The following is a 14,171-nucleotide window of genomic DNA, read 5'->3' on the forward strand; positions in this document are numbered from 1 at the left end:
GACACTCATAAATCTAATTTCTTCTAAATACACACACACACACACATACACTCTTACTTTTTTTTTCTTAAACCTTTTTATTTATAAAACATATAAAAATATATGCATGGATAATTTTTCAACATTGACCCTCGCAAAGCCTTCTGTTCCAAATTATCCCCTCCTTCCCTCCACCCCCTCTCCTAGATGGCAGGTAGTTCAATACATGTCAAATGTGTTAAAATATATGTTAAATCTAATATATGCATGCATATTTATACAATTATCTTGCTGCACAAGAAGAATCAGATCAAGAAGGAAAAAAAACTGGGAAATAAAACAAAATGCAAGCCAACAACAACAGAAAGAGACACACAACTTTCTTGAACTGGTAATTTATTGTTATATATTTTGAATCCTCTCTGATATTCTGCCAAGCACATGAAAATGTTCTCTTTTGTTTCATTTTGTTTTGTATTCTTTTTCCTTATTCTTTCTTTAAATAAATTTGAAAAAAAAATGAAAAAGAGCTTTATTTTTACATTATGCATTTATATGTAACTAATATTTCTCACCTGACATGTAAACTGAATTATGAAGATCCAAAGTGTAGACATGGGGTTCACCTTCTCAATCAGAGGTTCAAAAGTAGGAAAATATTAAATTCCAGCCAACAGAGCAACAAAGCAAAATCTATAGCTCAATTTAAAATAGACTTCAGGACAAGAAATAGAGTTTGAAGTTTTTTTGTTGTTTTTTTTTGCCAAGGCAATTGAGGCACACAGCTAGGAAGTATGTTTGAAGATTCTTTTCTCAATGGGGAGACAGAAAATGATAAATGTCAAAAGAATGCAGTTTTCAATCTTTTTGATCTTCATGGACACACCTAAAATCAATGAATCCTAAAAATACCGTCAACCATTTTGGGGGGAAAAAAGCTCCTTGACTTTAACAGCACCCCAGTGCTGCTGTAGCTTAGGGCGAAGAGCATACTTTTACAGAAGAAAGCCCAGTGTTGAGACCATAGGTCAGTATGAGAATTACTAAAAGTCTTAATTTCCCCCTGCCTTATTTCTGTTAGGCTAGTCTAAAAAGTCAATTTCTTGTATTAATGCTTCAAAGTCATGGTTTCTCAGAGATGTACATGGAGAACAGATCTTAATAAGTATTCACAACTGCTAAAGGAAAAGGCTGGCTTCATTCCAGTTTCTAGTCATCTTCCTAATTTCAGTTTCAGAAAGTAAAAAGCAAGAAGGGAGAGGGGACTGGAGTCTCTGTTTATTGTTGGGTTATTTTGAAAATAAGAGAATGAGCTTCCAGCGATTCTCCAACTTTTAACCTTATGCAAAGTCCAAGATGACAGTTTTAACACTCCACATTTAACTTAAAACAAAGGGTTTTGCTCTGACTCTACAAAAGCTCCTTTTAGCTACAAAAAGCACTAACTGGTCAAAAGTCACACAATGTAGCCAGTGATTTTGCCTGAAGATGACTCACTTAATAGTCTGCAACATAATGACTACATATTTAACAATTTGATATAATTGTAATATGCTGTGTCATGTTTAAATTCTGAATTAGTTCAGAAATTTCGTTTAAATCTTTTGAATTCATTTTAAAAAACATTAAACAGCTGAAACCACAAGTTCAACCCTAGGGACTGTAGGATTATAGTCTGAGTTTGAAGGGACCTTGGAGGCCGAGTAAGAAAAGCAAGGATTGAACTGCCAACTCTAGCTCTGGCTCTGCCACTACTAGGTGGTCCTGGGAGAGCTTTGGTTTCCAACTGTAAAACTGGAGGCTGGACTAAAGGATTCAATGATCTAGTCTAAGAAATAGTGATTAACCAACTACTGAGTAAGGAACATTGTCCTTGAACTCCAGAAGCCTGCATGACTAGTGAGGGTAGGGTGGCGCTGATCCAAGCAGAGATGACCACCTCTGCAGTGTGAGGAGGATAGAAAGATAAAGGAAGGCCCAGAGAAAGCTTCTGGGAGCACAGGGAGCTGAACTCTCAAGGGCAGGCAGAAATTCAATCACCCTGGGGGGAAGAAGAGGGGGGGGCAGGTGAAGGAAAGTGGGATCTGCCATGACTAAAGGGAAGCAGAGAGTGAGTGCAGGAGATCGGGCCTTGGAGGACAGCAGGCACAAAAAGGAACCCTTGGGGGTTTCTGAGCAGAGGTTAACCCGTATGAAAGGGAGGCCGAGAACAGGGGTAGAAACCCCAGGGTAGTAGTCCCGACTTATGGCAGACAGAGAGCAGGAAGTTGGCAGCAAGGGGAGGGGCAGGTGTCTGAGATGACAGGAGGCCACTGCACTGGGAGCCAGGATTTGATCCCAGAAGACTGGGATCAAATCCTGACTTTGGCCCATCTCACCTGTGTGACCAAGCAAGGTCTTTCTCCAGTACAGGCCTTAGTTTCTTGATTTGTAAAATGATGATAAGATGGGCACAATGGCTATTCCAGCTCTAAATCTCTGATCACGAGAGGTAGAACTGAGGGGATTTGGTGTAACCAATTGGGCATAAAAGGTGAGGGGGGGGGGAAGAAGCAAAGGTAACATCCAGCTTTCAAATGAGAAACAAATGGGAAGACAATTAACAAGAATAAAAAAAAAAAGGGAGGAGGAGGTTAAGGGCTGGAAAGAATCATTGATGGCCAAAGTTTGTGGCTACCCTGTTTGTAGTGGCTAGAAACTGGAAAATGAATGGATGCCCATCAATTGGAGAATGGTTGGGTAAATTGTGGTAGATGAATGTTATGGAATATTATTCTGTAAGAAATGACTAGCAGGATGAATACAGAGAGGATTGGAAAGACTTACATGAACTGATGCTAAGTGAAATGAGCAGAACCAGAAGATCATTATATACGTCAACAACGATACTGTAGGAGGTTGTATTGTGATGGAAGTGGATTTCTTCGAAAAAAAGAGAAGATCTAGCTCAGTTTCAATTGATCAATGATGGACAGAAGCAGCTACACCCAGAGAAAGAACACTGGGAAATGAATGTAAAACTGTTTGCATTTTTGTTTTTCTTCCCAGGTTATTTTTACCTTCTGAATCCAATTCTTTCTGTACAACAAGAGAACTGTTCGGTTCTGCACACATATATTGTATCTAGGATATACTGTGACACATTTAGCATGTATAGGACTGCTTGCCATCTGGGGGAGGGAGAGGAAAAGTCGGAACAGAAGTGAGTGCAAGGGATAATGTTGTAAAAAAATTACCCAGGCATGGATTCTGTCGATAAAAAGTTATAATTATGAAAGAAAGAATTAATTTTAAAAAATTTCATTTCATGAAAAAAAAAATAAAATCATCCTGCTTAAAAAAAAAAAAAAAAAAAAGAATCACTGCCGGCTTTGACATTTTCAGTCTGAGGTGCAGCCTAAACATCAAGGTGTCTGCAAGTGGAAGTCCAGAACTTGGAGCCTGGAAGCAGACTTGGACATCTCTGGCACTGAGCCCTGAGATGGGGGGCAGACAGATGCCAGGAGAAGGACAGAAGAAGAAGTGGGCCAAGGACAGATCACTGGGGAATACCCCACTGAAGCATCTGAAAGAGGATGAGGAACCAGAAGTGTTCCTCTCAGCTCTGAACCTCTTATGACCTTTCTTGAGAGCAGAGGCTCCCTTCTTATCTCTAGATTTCCACTGCTCACATGCCTCATATAGGGCATGTGCTTAATGCATTTACTGGATCAAAAAACCTCCAATTCCTGTTTGTCTCTATTGCTTTATCTAATCCTTTTTTGGGCACAAAATTACTTTTATATCTAGGAAGTACAACCCAAAACAGAAAGGTCATCAATTGAATGAGAAGGGAGAGCACGAAATTAGCCCACATCATCAAGCCAAGAGTGACAGGACCAGTAGAAGCCAAGAAGCCTTTTGGATTTTCAAGAACCTGGCTCCATGCTGCCTGTCCAACTATTTCTCATCACTCCCCAGGACAAACCTCCTCAACTCTCTAGCATACATGTGCCTTTGCTCAGGCTGGTCTGACTCCTGGCTTTTTCTCTTTCCTTCAGATAGTTTACACCGTTCTTCAAGACCCAGCTAAGATCCCACTTCCTCTAAGAAAGGAAGGCCTTGCCAATTCCCACTCTGCCACCTGCCATCTTTTATCTTCCTCTGAATTACAATCCCACGTACAACCTCTAACACATTCTGGCACCTCCTACTGCCTTGTAGTCTGTTTCACAGACACAAGTTAGCCTTTCTCCAACAATCAAGAGCTCACAGAGAAAGACCGTCATCCTTTCTCCACAGGCCAGTGCTAGAGGGGTACCACCAGGAGTGCCGGCCTCTAAAAAAAAAGTGGTCATTTTCCATTATCTTGGAAAATAGAGCTTTGCTTCCAAGGCTCGTTCATCAAAAAACACTTACCAGCCTAATGTTGTCTTCAGGGCGGAGTAATATGAACATGGCCTGCAGGTGCTGCTGAAGATCACCTGGAGAAGTTCACAAAACAAAGGTTGGTGCTTGCTCTGAAGCTCTCTTAGGACTTTTGTCAAAGTGAAGCTGTGGTTCACAGATAGGCTCTAGGATAAGGTAGCAATTAGCCTGGTATCTTAATGAGGGTGAGTAATTTCCCACTGATCAAGATGACTGGAAAGGGGACTGTTTGTTTACATTTTGAGATTTATTCTGTTTTACTACATTGATTTCTTCTGAAAAAAATTTAAAATCTATTTTGTTTTTATATTCCCTTCCTCTACGAACATATCTCTATATCAAACCATTTCATAACAAAGAATTCAAAACAAAAAAACAAAAAGAACAAAGGATTATAGCAAAGCTACATAAATATCAACTTTTCTCAGAAATTTCCAAAGCACAGCAGAGTGAATCAGCTCATTTGATTTCATCATAAACCTCAAGTCTCCTCAGCAGAAATTGGGCTGGGGAGGGCCAAGCGTTACATCCTGTGAAGGGTCAGGGGTTCTCCTTGAACATTCCAGACTGTATTCTGTCAAGGAGGTCTCTGCAACTGCTCTATCATCAGCCAATGTGGACAGGGACCCTCAGGAGGGGAAACAGATTTGAAGAGTGCATTCTAAAGCAACCAGTACACAGTAAGCATTTAATAAATACTTTATCACCTATTTTCATCAATCTGTGGCACAATGATACAATCAAATCCCATGAAGGAAGGGAACCAGAGAAACAGCTCTAGTTCCTAGAGTAATAAGGTTTATTATGAGAACTGGGCACAGAAAAGTGACCCCTAAAAAGAGCTGTCCATGTTCTGTGAGTGCACCTCCCTTCCTGTGCTGTCAGAAACTGAGGGAGCAGACCAGAAGGGATGTGACTGAGGACAGGTAGGATACCCTTCTCACCATTTTAAAATTCTATTTGCTGCCACTACTAGATATATTTCAATAGACCAAGCAGATTTTTACAACTCTGTCTGTTTTCCCTTCCCAATGTTCACAGGCACTACCTTTTTGTCACTTATTTGCTGAAGTATTTGAATATTCAAATATAGGCAGGAATAGGTTCCACACATTTCCTCCCCGACAATTAGGGCCAGACAGAAGAAGCACAATCTCTTTTCAATGTTATTAGATGTATGAAGAAACTTTACAAGGGTGGTTTTCTTGATTCCGTAAGCATCATCATTTGGGTAATAACATGAATTGGGCTATTCTGGCTCCAGGATACATTGGAATCCTAGATTCAGTCATTGGGAACTTGGATTTATACTGACAGGGCCTGATCTGTTCTCTTCCAAATCATGAATTTAAGCTCATTCAACTTGTATAAAATCTCTCCCTTTCTCCCCATGCTCTTCTTTTCCCCACCCCTTGCTTTTTTAGTTGGTAGAGGAAAAAGATGAATGACTAAAAGTCAAGTGGAAACCTGGACTGAAGTTGTTTGAGGAAGTTTCAGCAAAAGAAAAAAGGCCAGTTGAGGATCAGGAGCTTTCAAAGCCGCTAACCCCACTCCCAGTTACGTGCCAAAGACAAAGATTCACTGAACAACTCATTCAGGCAGGCCGGATTGAAAGCAATACTTTGTCTCTTTCTTCCTTGTACTCTACAAGATTAATAACCAACATCACCCTGAAATACAGAGCCTCACTAAGGCTAGTTCCTCTCTGGGTAAGAGGACATTGGGGAAGTATGGGACAGTAAAGAAAATTTTTGTAGTTTTTAAATCTGAGGGCAGATGGACAAAAAAGTTGCTCCTAGCCATCTGACTCCTCATGTTAGAAATGCTTCGGTGGCTTGGGATTTGCTATGGAAAGAGAACCTTATCACCGACATGATTGATTAGAACTCAACAACATGATTGAGTGGCTCCACTGCCTCTAAACTGCCTGAGATTATTGGGTTATAAGGACAGACAATTACAGCTTCAATGGGATCCAGTATTTCAGAGTTTTACCTCTGACCTAGTGGAGGTCTCTAGTGTGGTTTGCTCCCCTATTAGCACTTGCAACATCTTCCATTCCTGAAAGATCCTGGGGACCACAAATATATAAATGAACACAATTGTCAAAAGTCTTGGGCTATCATCTCTGACCATTGTTTTCAAGCTGATGTTTTCCAAAAGATCTTCAGAAAGGGGACATGGCAAGCAGATTTGCTTCCTGAAAATTCCCCTTCCCTCCAACCTCCTTTTCTCTGCATTTTCCCTGAATTCAAATAAAAAGTTTCTCATTTTATATGAAGTGGTCTCTCAGTTACATGACTTTGGGTGTGTCTTATTTTAAGCAAACCTAATATATATGAGTTCAAAGGATGACAAAGAGATGAAAAGGACCTCAGAGATGATATTGTCTAATCTCACTTTACTGATAAGGTGATATGTGACAGAATCAGGATTCAGGTCTTGTGTCTCTGAGTTATATCCTACTTTGCTCCTGAGAACCCTGCAAAGTAGACAGCAGGATATCACCTTCATTTAGTGAACCAGCTCAGAATGAAAATGAATTACTCACATCTGCTAAGTGACTAGAGCCAGAATTCAAACCTCCATTTTCCAATCCTCTTTCTACCATGTTCCCTCTAAAATTTCAAATCTGAACAAATTATTTTTCCTGATAAATTGTCCTTAAATTAGTGATCTGATCTTTTTGCATTTAGCTAGAGTCTGTCACTTGCTCTGTGAAGGCAGACAGACATGTCTTAGCCTGTATGTTCCTTTATATTTTGCATATAGGAGACACATCATGTTTACTGAATGAATCTGATTTTGGAGTATTAAGGATTACAGAAGAAGTTTTATGTAATTATCTTAAAGAACTTGTATTAGAACAAATCTTGATGTCATGGGAACCTAAATATGCTTGCTTTTATTTAGCATTTTCCTGTACCATCATTGAAAAATATGAATGAAAGAAAAATCATACATTCATTAAGTACCTATTATGTGCCCGCTACTGTATTGGTGCTGGGACACCTGAGGAAGTATGAGGGCAACCACCTTTGGGCAATTAAAAGGTAACTAGGATAAGGAATCTGGTGTGGGGCAGCTCCAGAACAAGAAGGAGAATGAAAACAGAGGGAAAGCATACAGCAGGGTGTCTCCCACAAAGGTCTAATTTCCTGATAGATGCTGAATGAGATACAAAGGGGCTGACTACACAGAGGGTTAGTGAACCATCACTCATTTATCCACCAGCCAGGAAAGATCAGTCCCAGAACTGAGTCTCAACTGATTGATGGCTGGGGATGTATGCAACCTCTCAAGGTCAGGTACAGGAGGGAGAGGGAAGTCCTTGTTTCTTGGTGGATCTTGGCTGGGATGTGACACATGGTCTGGGGCTATCTAAATCTGACAGACTAGGGTAGTTTATACTCACTCACCCCAGACAGAAATAACCTTAAGGACTTTTGTTTGGTTAGTTAGGAGGTGAATTTGATATGCTCAAATCCAGACTTTCAAAAGCCAGAATCTTTTCCCCTGAGTCCCCTGAGACTTAGTGGTTTGATCCCATAGGGCAGAGGTGGGACAAATGAGTAGGTGTTACAAGGAAGGCAATTTCAGCTCAATGACAATTCTGTTAATTATCCAGGGCAAGAATGAAATGGGGTTCCTTCTAACTCTCAGATCCTCTAAATCCAAGGGAGAAGCCACATATCACCAGAATGTTTCCTGCTATTATGGCAGGACAGATAGAGAAACATGGAAACCCTTTAATGAAGAGCCTGGGCAAAGTGACTAAGGGGGACAAGTAGCTGCTTTACCTGCATGCTTGTTGCGCCTGTGACTGATTCTCGGTGTGGATGACCCATTTCCCCGTGGCAGGAAGAGGGCTGCACCTTTCACAGTGAGGAAACTTTCGCTGATACTACAAGGAAAAATCAAAAGGGAGAACCTGGGTTAATGCAGACTTAGATGCAAGAAATGAACAAAGTAAGAACAGAATGAACAGAAAGTAAGACCTGCTTTAAGGAAATATTTTTCACCTACAGATCAGCTACCCCCAATTTCAAGCAACAGAGGAATAGTCATACTAGCTCTCATCTGCAGAGAGCTTTAAGATTTACAAAGTACTTTTCTTATAGCCCAGTGACTTAGTATTGCTATTATCATCACCATTTTGCAGATGAGGAGACTGAGGTGTTGACATGTTAAATGACTGGCCCATGGTCACACAACTAGCAAGTTCTGAAGGTAGGCCTTGGATCTGAGTCTTCTAATTCCAAGGTCAGGACTCTTTAGAAAGATGAGCCTTTTTCATGAAGTCTTCCTTTCTAGGAAGGAATTTAAATTCCAACTTAATACTACATAAATTACAACAACTCAAGATATATTTAGCAGGCATATGATGTTGGCAGGACAGAAAAAATGTGCCAGAATGATATACACCAAGCCTTCCACTGTTTCCAGAACTGATGTTAGAAGCTGCTTCCATCTAAGCAGTCACTCAGGGTAAAAGTGTCATAAGCAGTCTCTCAGAGGGCTAATGTGATGCAGTATATAAATGGCTTTGGATATTTTATGAGCTACAACAAAAGCACAGATTTTGAAAAGTCCTCTTAGGACTGTGGGGTGCTACTGAGCACCTCTGAGAATTCTGCAGTCCTACTGGCTAACTTTAATTTATAGAATTACAATATTTTATCTTTGGAAGTGGTTTATGAGATCATACAGTTCAAATGTCAGCAAACTACCTACTAGGTTCATTCTGCCCATGGACTAAGCATGATTTCTGTGTTTTTAAATACAAAAAATTAGCTCACAGGCCTTCTGAAATCAGGTGGGAGGACCAATCATAGTTTGCTGACCTCAGAGTCTAATGCAACCATTCTGCAGATGAATAAACTGAAGTGTATAGAAGTAGAGTGACTGGGCCTACATCACAAAGCAAGTTTGTGGCAGAAGACAAGTTCTGGACTTCCCTGACCCCAAGACCTATAAGTATTTGACCTATACACATGATCACAGTATAAGAAACCCTGAGCTTCCAAAACAGGAAAAAAAAATGCTGCAGAGAGCTGGGTGGGACTTGATGTTTTGTTGAGCTGCTCATGTTTCACTCTTAAATGCTTGGTTATTAAAAAAAAAAAAAGGTTGAGTTTCTTGGGAAGAAAATGGATAAGAGATATATTTAGAAATACAGGTGATATTAAGAAAAACAGCAAAAATGTTTTTAAAAAGCAATGCAAAGGGGTAATAAATACAGTGGGTAGAGCACTGGCCCTGGAGACAGGAGGCCTGAGTTCAAATCTATGTTCAGACACTTGATGCTGACTAGTTGCATGACTCTGGGCAAGTCACTTATTCCTGATTACTTTGTCAAAAAAAAAAAAAATGCAATGCAAAAAAGGGCCCACCATCTGTCTTTGGTGAGACGGAAACCCCAGGCTCAAGGGGGGCATCCATGTATCACCTTTATCCCCAGAGAAAAGGGCTAGAGAACATAAGATTGGGGAATGGTCTCAGGATGGCAAATAAGAGGCAAAGGGACATGGAAGCTCGGGCAGCAGCTCCTCTGGAGGGTGGGGACTTACCACCCCTGGGAGGGAGCATCACGAGCCTGCCTTTGTGCTGGGAGCCTGCGGGGCCCCAGGCCAAGGCCAAGGCGGCCATATCAAGCCTCCTGACCTTACGCTGCCTTTCCCACATGATTTTATGAAATGACATTTGTTGGCTGAGTCTCCCCCTTTTATCAGGCAGAATGAAGAGTGAAAATAACTGGGTGAGATAATGCCCACAAGGAGGAGACTCAACCCATCTCCAAATTTGTAGACAACGCCACTCCCTGAATGGGCAGCAAGTTGCAGGGAGTCTTGGTTTGTTCTGTTTTCATTTTTCAGTAAAGCTTCAAGCTTTTGTGGTCTGTTGCCCAAAATGTGCCTCTTGTTACATCTGCAGGGTGCACACGTCATCCTGTTGAGGGTCACTGTGCTTCACTTCCATTAAGGGAACAACTCAAAACAAAATGTCTGAGTGACAGGATGAAGCCAGCACACCACAGACCGGAAACGAAAATTACACTTCATTTACAATTACAACAAAAACAACTATCTTGCTTTATAAAATGAAAATCATTTTGGAAAAAAAACAAACCAAACAACTAAGTGTTCCACTTAGTCACCAGCAGAGTGGGATTGGGCACGTGGGATTCCAGTAAACCAAATTGTTCTTTATTTGTACAAAGGGACATTGGACACAAATTCATTCAAGATACCATCTGAAAACATGAATCAACTCTGCTGAGCAGACAAAAAGGATGGAAACACACATTTAATAGGTACCTACTATGTACCAGGTCTTGTGTTAAGTGCTGTACAAATTCAATCTCATTTGTTCCTTGCAATAACCCTGAGAGAGTTGGGTATGATATTATTCTCATTTTATAGTAGAGACTGAAACTGAATCAGACAGATTGAGTGACTTGATTAGGTTTATACAGCATAGGTATCGGAGACCACATTGAAACCCAGGTCCAATGGACTCCAGCCCTATCCACCACCCAGCTGACTCCTCTTATTAAATCTCAGACTGAAGATCAACTTGAGGTCCTAGATCAAAAAGATCTTTCACATTTTATGACAATAAAATGTACGATACTTTAAATGAATCTGATATTCAGGATTCAGTTTTTTGTTTTGTTTTTAAGTAGCAGACTTCCCTGTCAATACAATGTTGGTCTCCATTAATACTATTTTTCCAAAAAAGGTGACAGGACTACATACTGTTATGACAGAGAAAAAACACAACACCTTATCGGCCTAATCCTGATTACCAATCCACCAATGCATGACAGGAGGGATGAGATTAGGGAATGCCCAATTGCAACAGCCAATCAGCAATGCCAGAACACTTCCAAATACTCATGCAATTAATCCCCCAGGCTCCCTGATTGTTCTCCATCTAACTATTTTTCCTTCAGCAATTTACAGATGATGGGTGTTTAATAACTAATATTTAATTACTAATAAAATAAATAAAATATTAATTACTAATAAAAACAATAACCAAATAATTAGTTGAATTCTGAATGGTAGAGATCAATAATAGCTTTCTGATGCACAAAGTAGAAACTTCTTTTCCATATAGAGATAGAGAACCCAAAATCCCGAGATCCCTCAGGGACAAAATTTTTTTCTTTATAAAACCTCCTCAATTTAACTTCTTAGGTAGACCAAGTTCAACTCAACCATTATTTATTGAGTGCACTGCATGAGGAAGGCCCTGTCAGACCAAATCAAGGTTACCAAGACAAGATGAAGAGAGCCTCACCATTTTTATGGTCTAGCAAAGCAATCTGAAATGAAAATGCCCAATTTGTATAGGGAGATAAGATTATGAGAATCTATCACACATTCTGGGCCAGGTAGGTAGTGTAGTGGATAGAATACTGGGCCTGGAGTCTAGAAGACCTGAGTTCAAATATGGTCTCTGACAATAATTAGCAATGCTATCCTAGTCACAGCAGTCTCGTGACTGACCGTTTTTGCCTCAGTTTCCTCATCTGTAAAATAAACTGGAGAAGGAAATGACAAAGCACTCCAGTGTCTTTGCCACGAAAACAGAGTTGGACATGACTGAAATGATGAAATGTCACACATTTTAGCAGGAGGAGAAAAATCATCATGCTTTCTGTTTTAACAGTCCTAGATACATTTGTGAAAATGCCAGTCTTCTTCAAAAGCTGCCTCTGGAGAAGGCCAATTGACAAAGACACGATTTCTTCATGTCAGCCCCTTAACAAAGTAGGTGTCCAGGGTCCTCACATTTTCAATTTTTTAAAATTCCCTTAGGCCTAGTTCATGAATAGGTGAAGTTTACCCTACAGATCCTGGCTCTAATGAAAGCATTATTTCTAAATCCTCTCCCACCATGTGTAAGACAAGTAAATATAAACACTTAGGACTTAAGACACCATAACTCGTAGGTAAAGAAAAGGATGAATTTAAGACCATTTAAAGGACTCAGAGTTATTATTTCATTAAACAACCACCACCACCAACCTGCATCATTCTAAAACAGCTGCTTTTTCTTGGGAAAGAAGAGACATGATAAGAATGAATGATGTATACATCATTTACAGTGTTATCATTCCAATTTGAAGGAGCAGTGAAATACTATGAAGCTTTTAATCTGAGTGAAAAAAAATCTATTATTTTCTATGAGTTATGTTTATTAGATACTGACTTTGCTGAAAATCGATAGTCTAGAGTTATGGGAAAATACATGTCCTATGAGACAAAAGCACAATGACCTTCAACATAGTCCCCGTAAAAAAAATTTAGGGAATGAGGTTGGGCGGCAATAGATTACAGATCATCCTACCCTCAACTTTTCAGGTCAGGATAGAAAAGACTGAATGCAAGGAAGGAGTTAAGAAAAGGGCTTGCAGAATGGTGACTATAACACATTCCTCCTTTTTTCCTTCCTATAAATGATCTGATTTCAAGACATGCATAATTTTAATTGGGCTTTACAAAAGAACTGTCCTTCGACATAACTCTCTGTGTATGTGTATATATGTGTACATAAATAGACATGTATCTTAAAGATGATGTATCATTGCCTGTGTTTTGCTGTTGCACCCCAAGGATCAGTGGGCTTTTTTGAGTCACAGCTACAACTTCTTCTCTGTGTCTTCTTTCCTATCAGAATGGGAGTTCCTTGAGGGCAGGGACTGTCTAGCTAATTGAATCCCCATGGCTTAGTATGGCGTTTTAAACAGAGAAAGTGCTTAACCAATGGTTTTTTGTTCATTAATTCTTAGACCACCGACTGGTTTGGAGGGTGTCACTGCAGGGTGATTGCTGGGTGGTAGGACTGAGGGCTTGGGGTGTAAGGACAGCTGGGTGCTCTTGGAACCCTGTCCCCCCTTACCTACCCACTTCGCTCCTTGAGAGTTGGGGCAGTATTTGGTGAAGAGAATAAATGAGTGGGCAGTGCAGTAGTGGTTCTTCATCTACAACAATAAAATACATGACCTGCAAGTGTGGCTAGAACTTTTTTTTTACAGATAAGCCTCGTGTTACAGCCATGTCAAGATTTGGCGTCACTGAAATATACTCAAAGATGCCTGGAAAAAGTGTCCTTCGCCATCCCCCTTTTTCCCCCAGGCAGTCAACAGATGATGGCAAGGGTCAATCAGCGGGGAAAGTGTTTAACTGTTGCTGGGGTTAAAGTGAAACTGGAGGAATGGGGGGAGGAATGACCAGCAGGTACACAAGCCTAGAAGGTGTACTGACTCCTGTGTCTGTTGGCCTTGTCTGGGGAGAACCAGGGGATTTTCAAGCCATCAATGTCTGCAATGCTAAACTTTGAGGCAAAATGATTTGATTTTCTGCCTGAAGCCACAATTTCCCACAAACAAGTTGTTGGAAAGAGTGTTTCATTGCATAAGGTGGGGTGGCTATTTGGAATTTGATTCTGCATCAATTCAGTTATATTTTAGTTTTAAAGGAGAATGTTCCTGAAGGGGAGCCTTCAAAATCATTTTTCCAATCTATATACAAGATTTCCCCTCACATGAAGATCCTTCCCAACTCTTGTCCCAGAGAAAATGACCAGCTACAGAGCCTTCAATTCAAATTCAACCTACTCGCCTTGCTTTGAAGGAAAATGTAGGAGAAAAGTACTAAACTCACTCCCAAACTGAAGTTCTACCGACCTCATTGTTGTATACCTGGGAATCATACAGGAAACTGAATCTTCCATTTAAATTGTCTTGTGAAGATTCTGAATATCTCCTGGCAGGA

At 40.3% G+C, this 14,171-nt stretch overlaps 1 protein-coding gene across 7 annotated transcripts in view; it reads right to left on the minus strand.

Annotated features, from left to right (window-relative positions):
* SSH2 (slingshot protein phosphatase 2) overlaps positions 1-14,171 on the minus strand; it is a 238,487-nt gene that overhangs the window by 53,300 nt on the left and 171,016 nt on the right. For all 7 annotated transcript variants that reach the window (XR_004234075.1, XM_031967735.1, XM_031967736.1 and 4 more), the window contains 2 exons: positions 8,187-8,290; positions 4,378-4,442 (listed from right to left, as the gene is read on the minus strand). Coding sequence is in view for 6 of the 7 variants with exons in the window: in XM_031967735.1 (XP_031823595.1) it covers positions 4,378-4,442; positions 8,187-8,290 (169 nt within the window). In the remaining variant the exon portion in view is untranslated. The remainder of the gene's footprint in view (positions 1-4,377; positions 4,443-8,186; positions 8,291-14,171) is intronic.

Source organism: Sarcophilus harrisii, chromosome 4 (assembly GCF_902635505.1).
Source record: "Sarcophilus harrisii chromosome 4, mSarHar1.11, whole genome shotgun sequence".
Taxonomy (NCBI): Eukaryota; Metazoa; Chordata; class Mammalia; order Dasyuromorphia; family Dasyuridae; genus Sarcophilus; species Sarcophilus harrisii.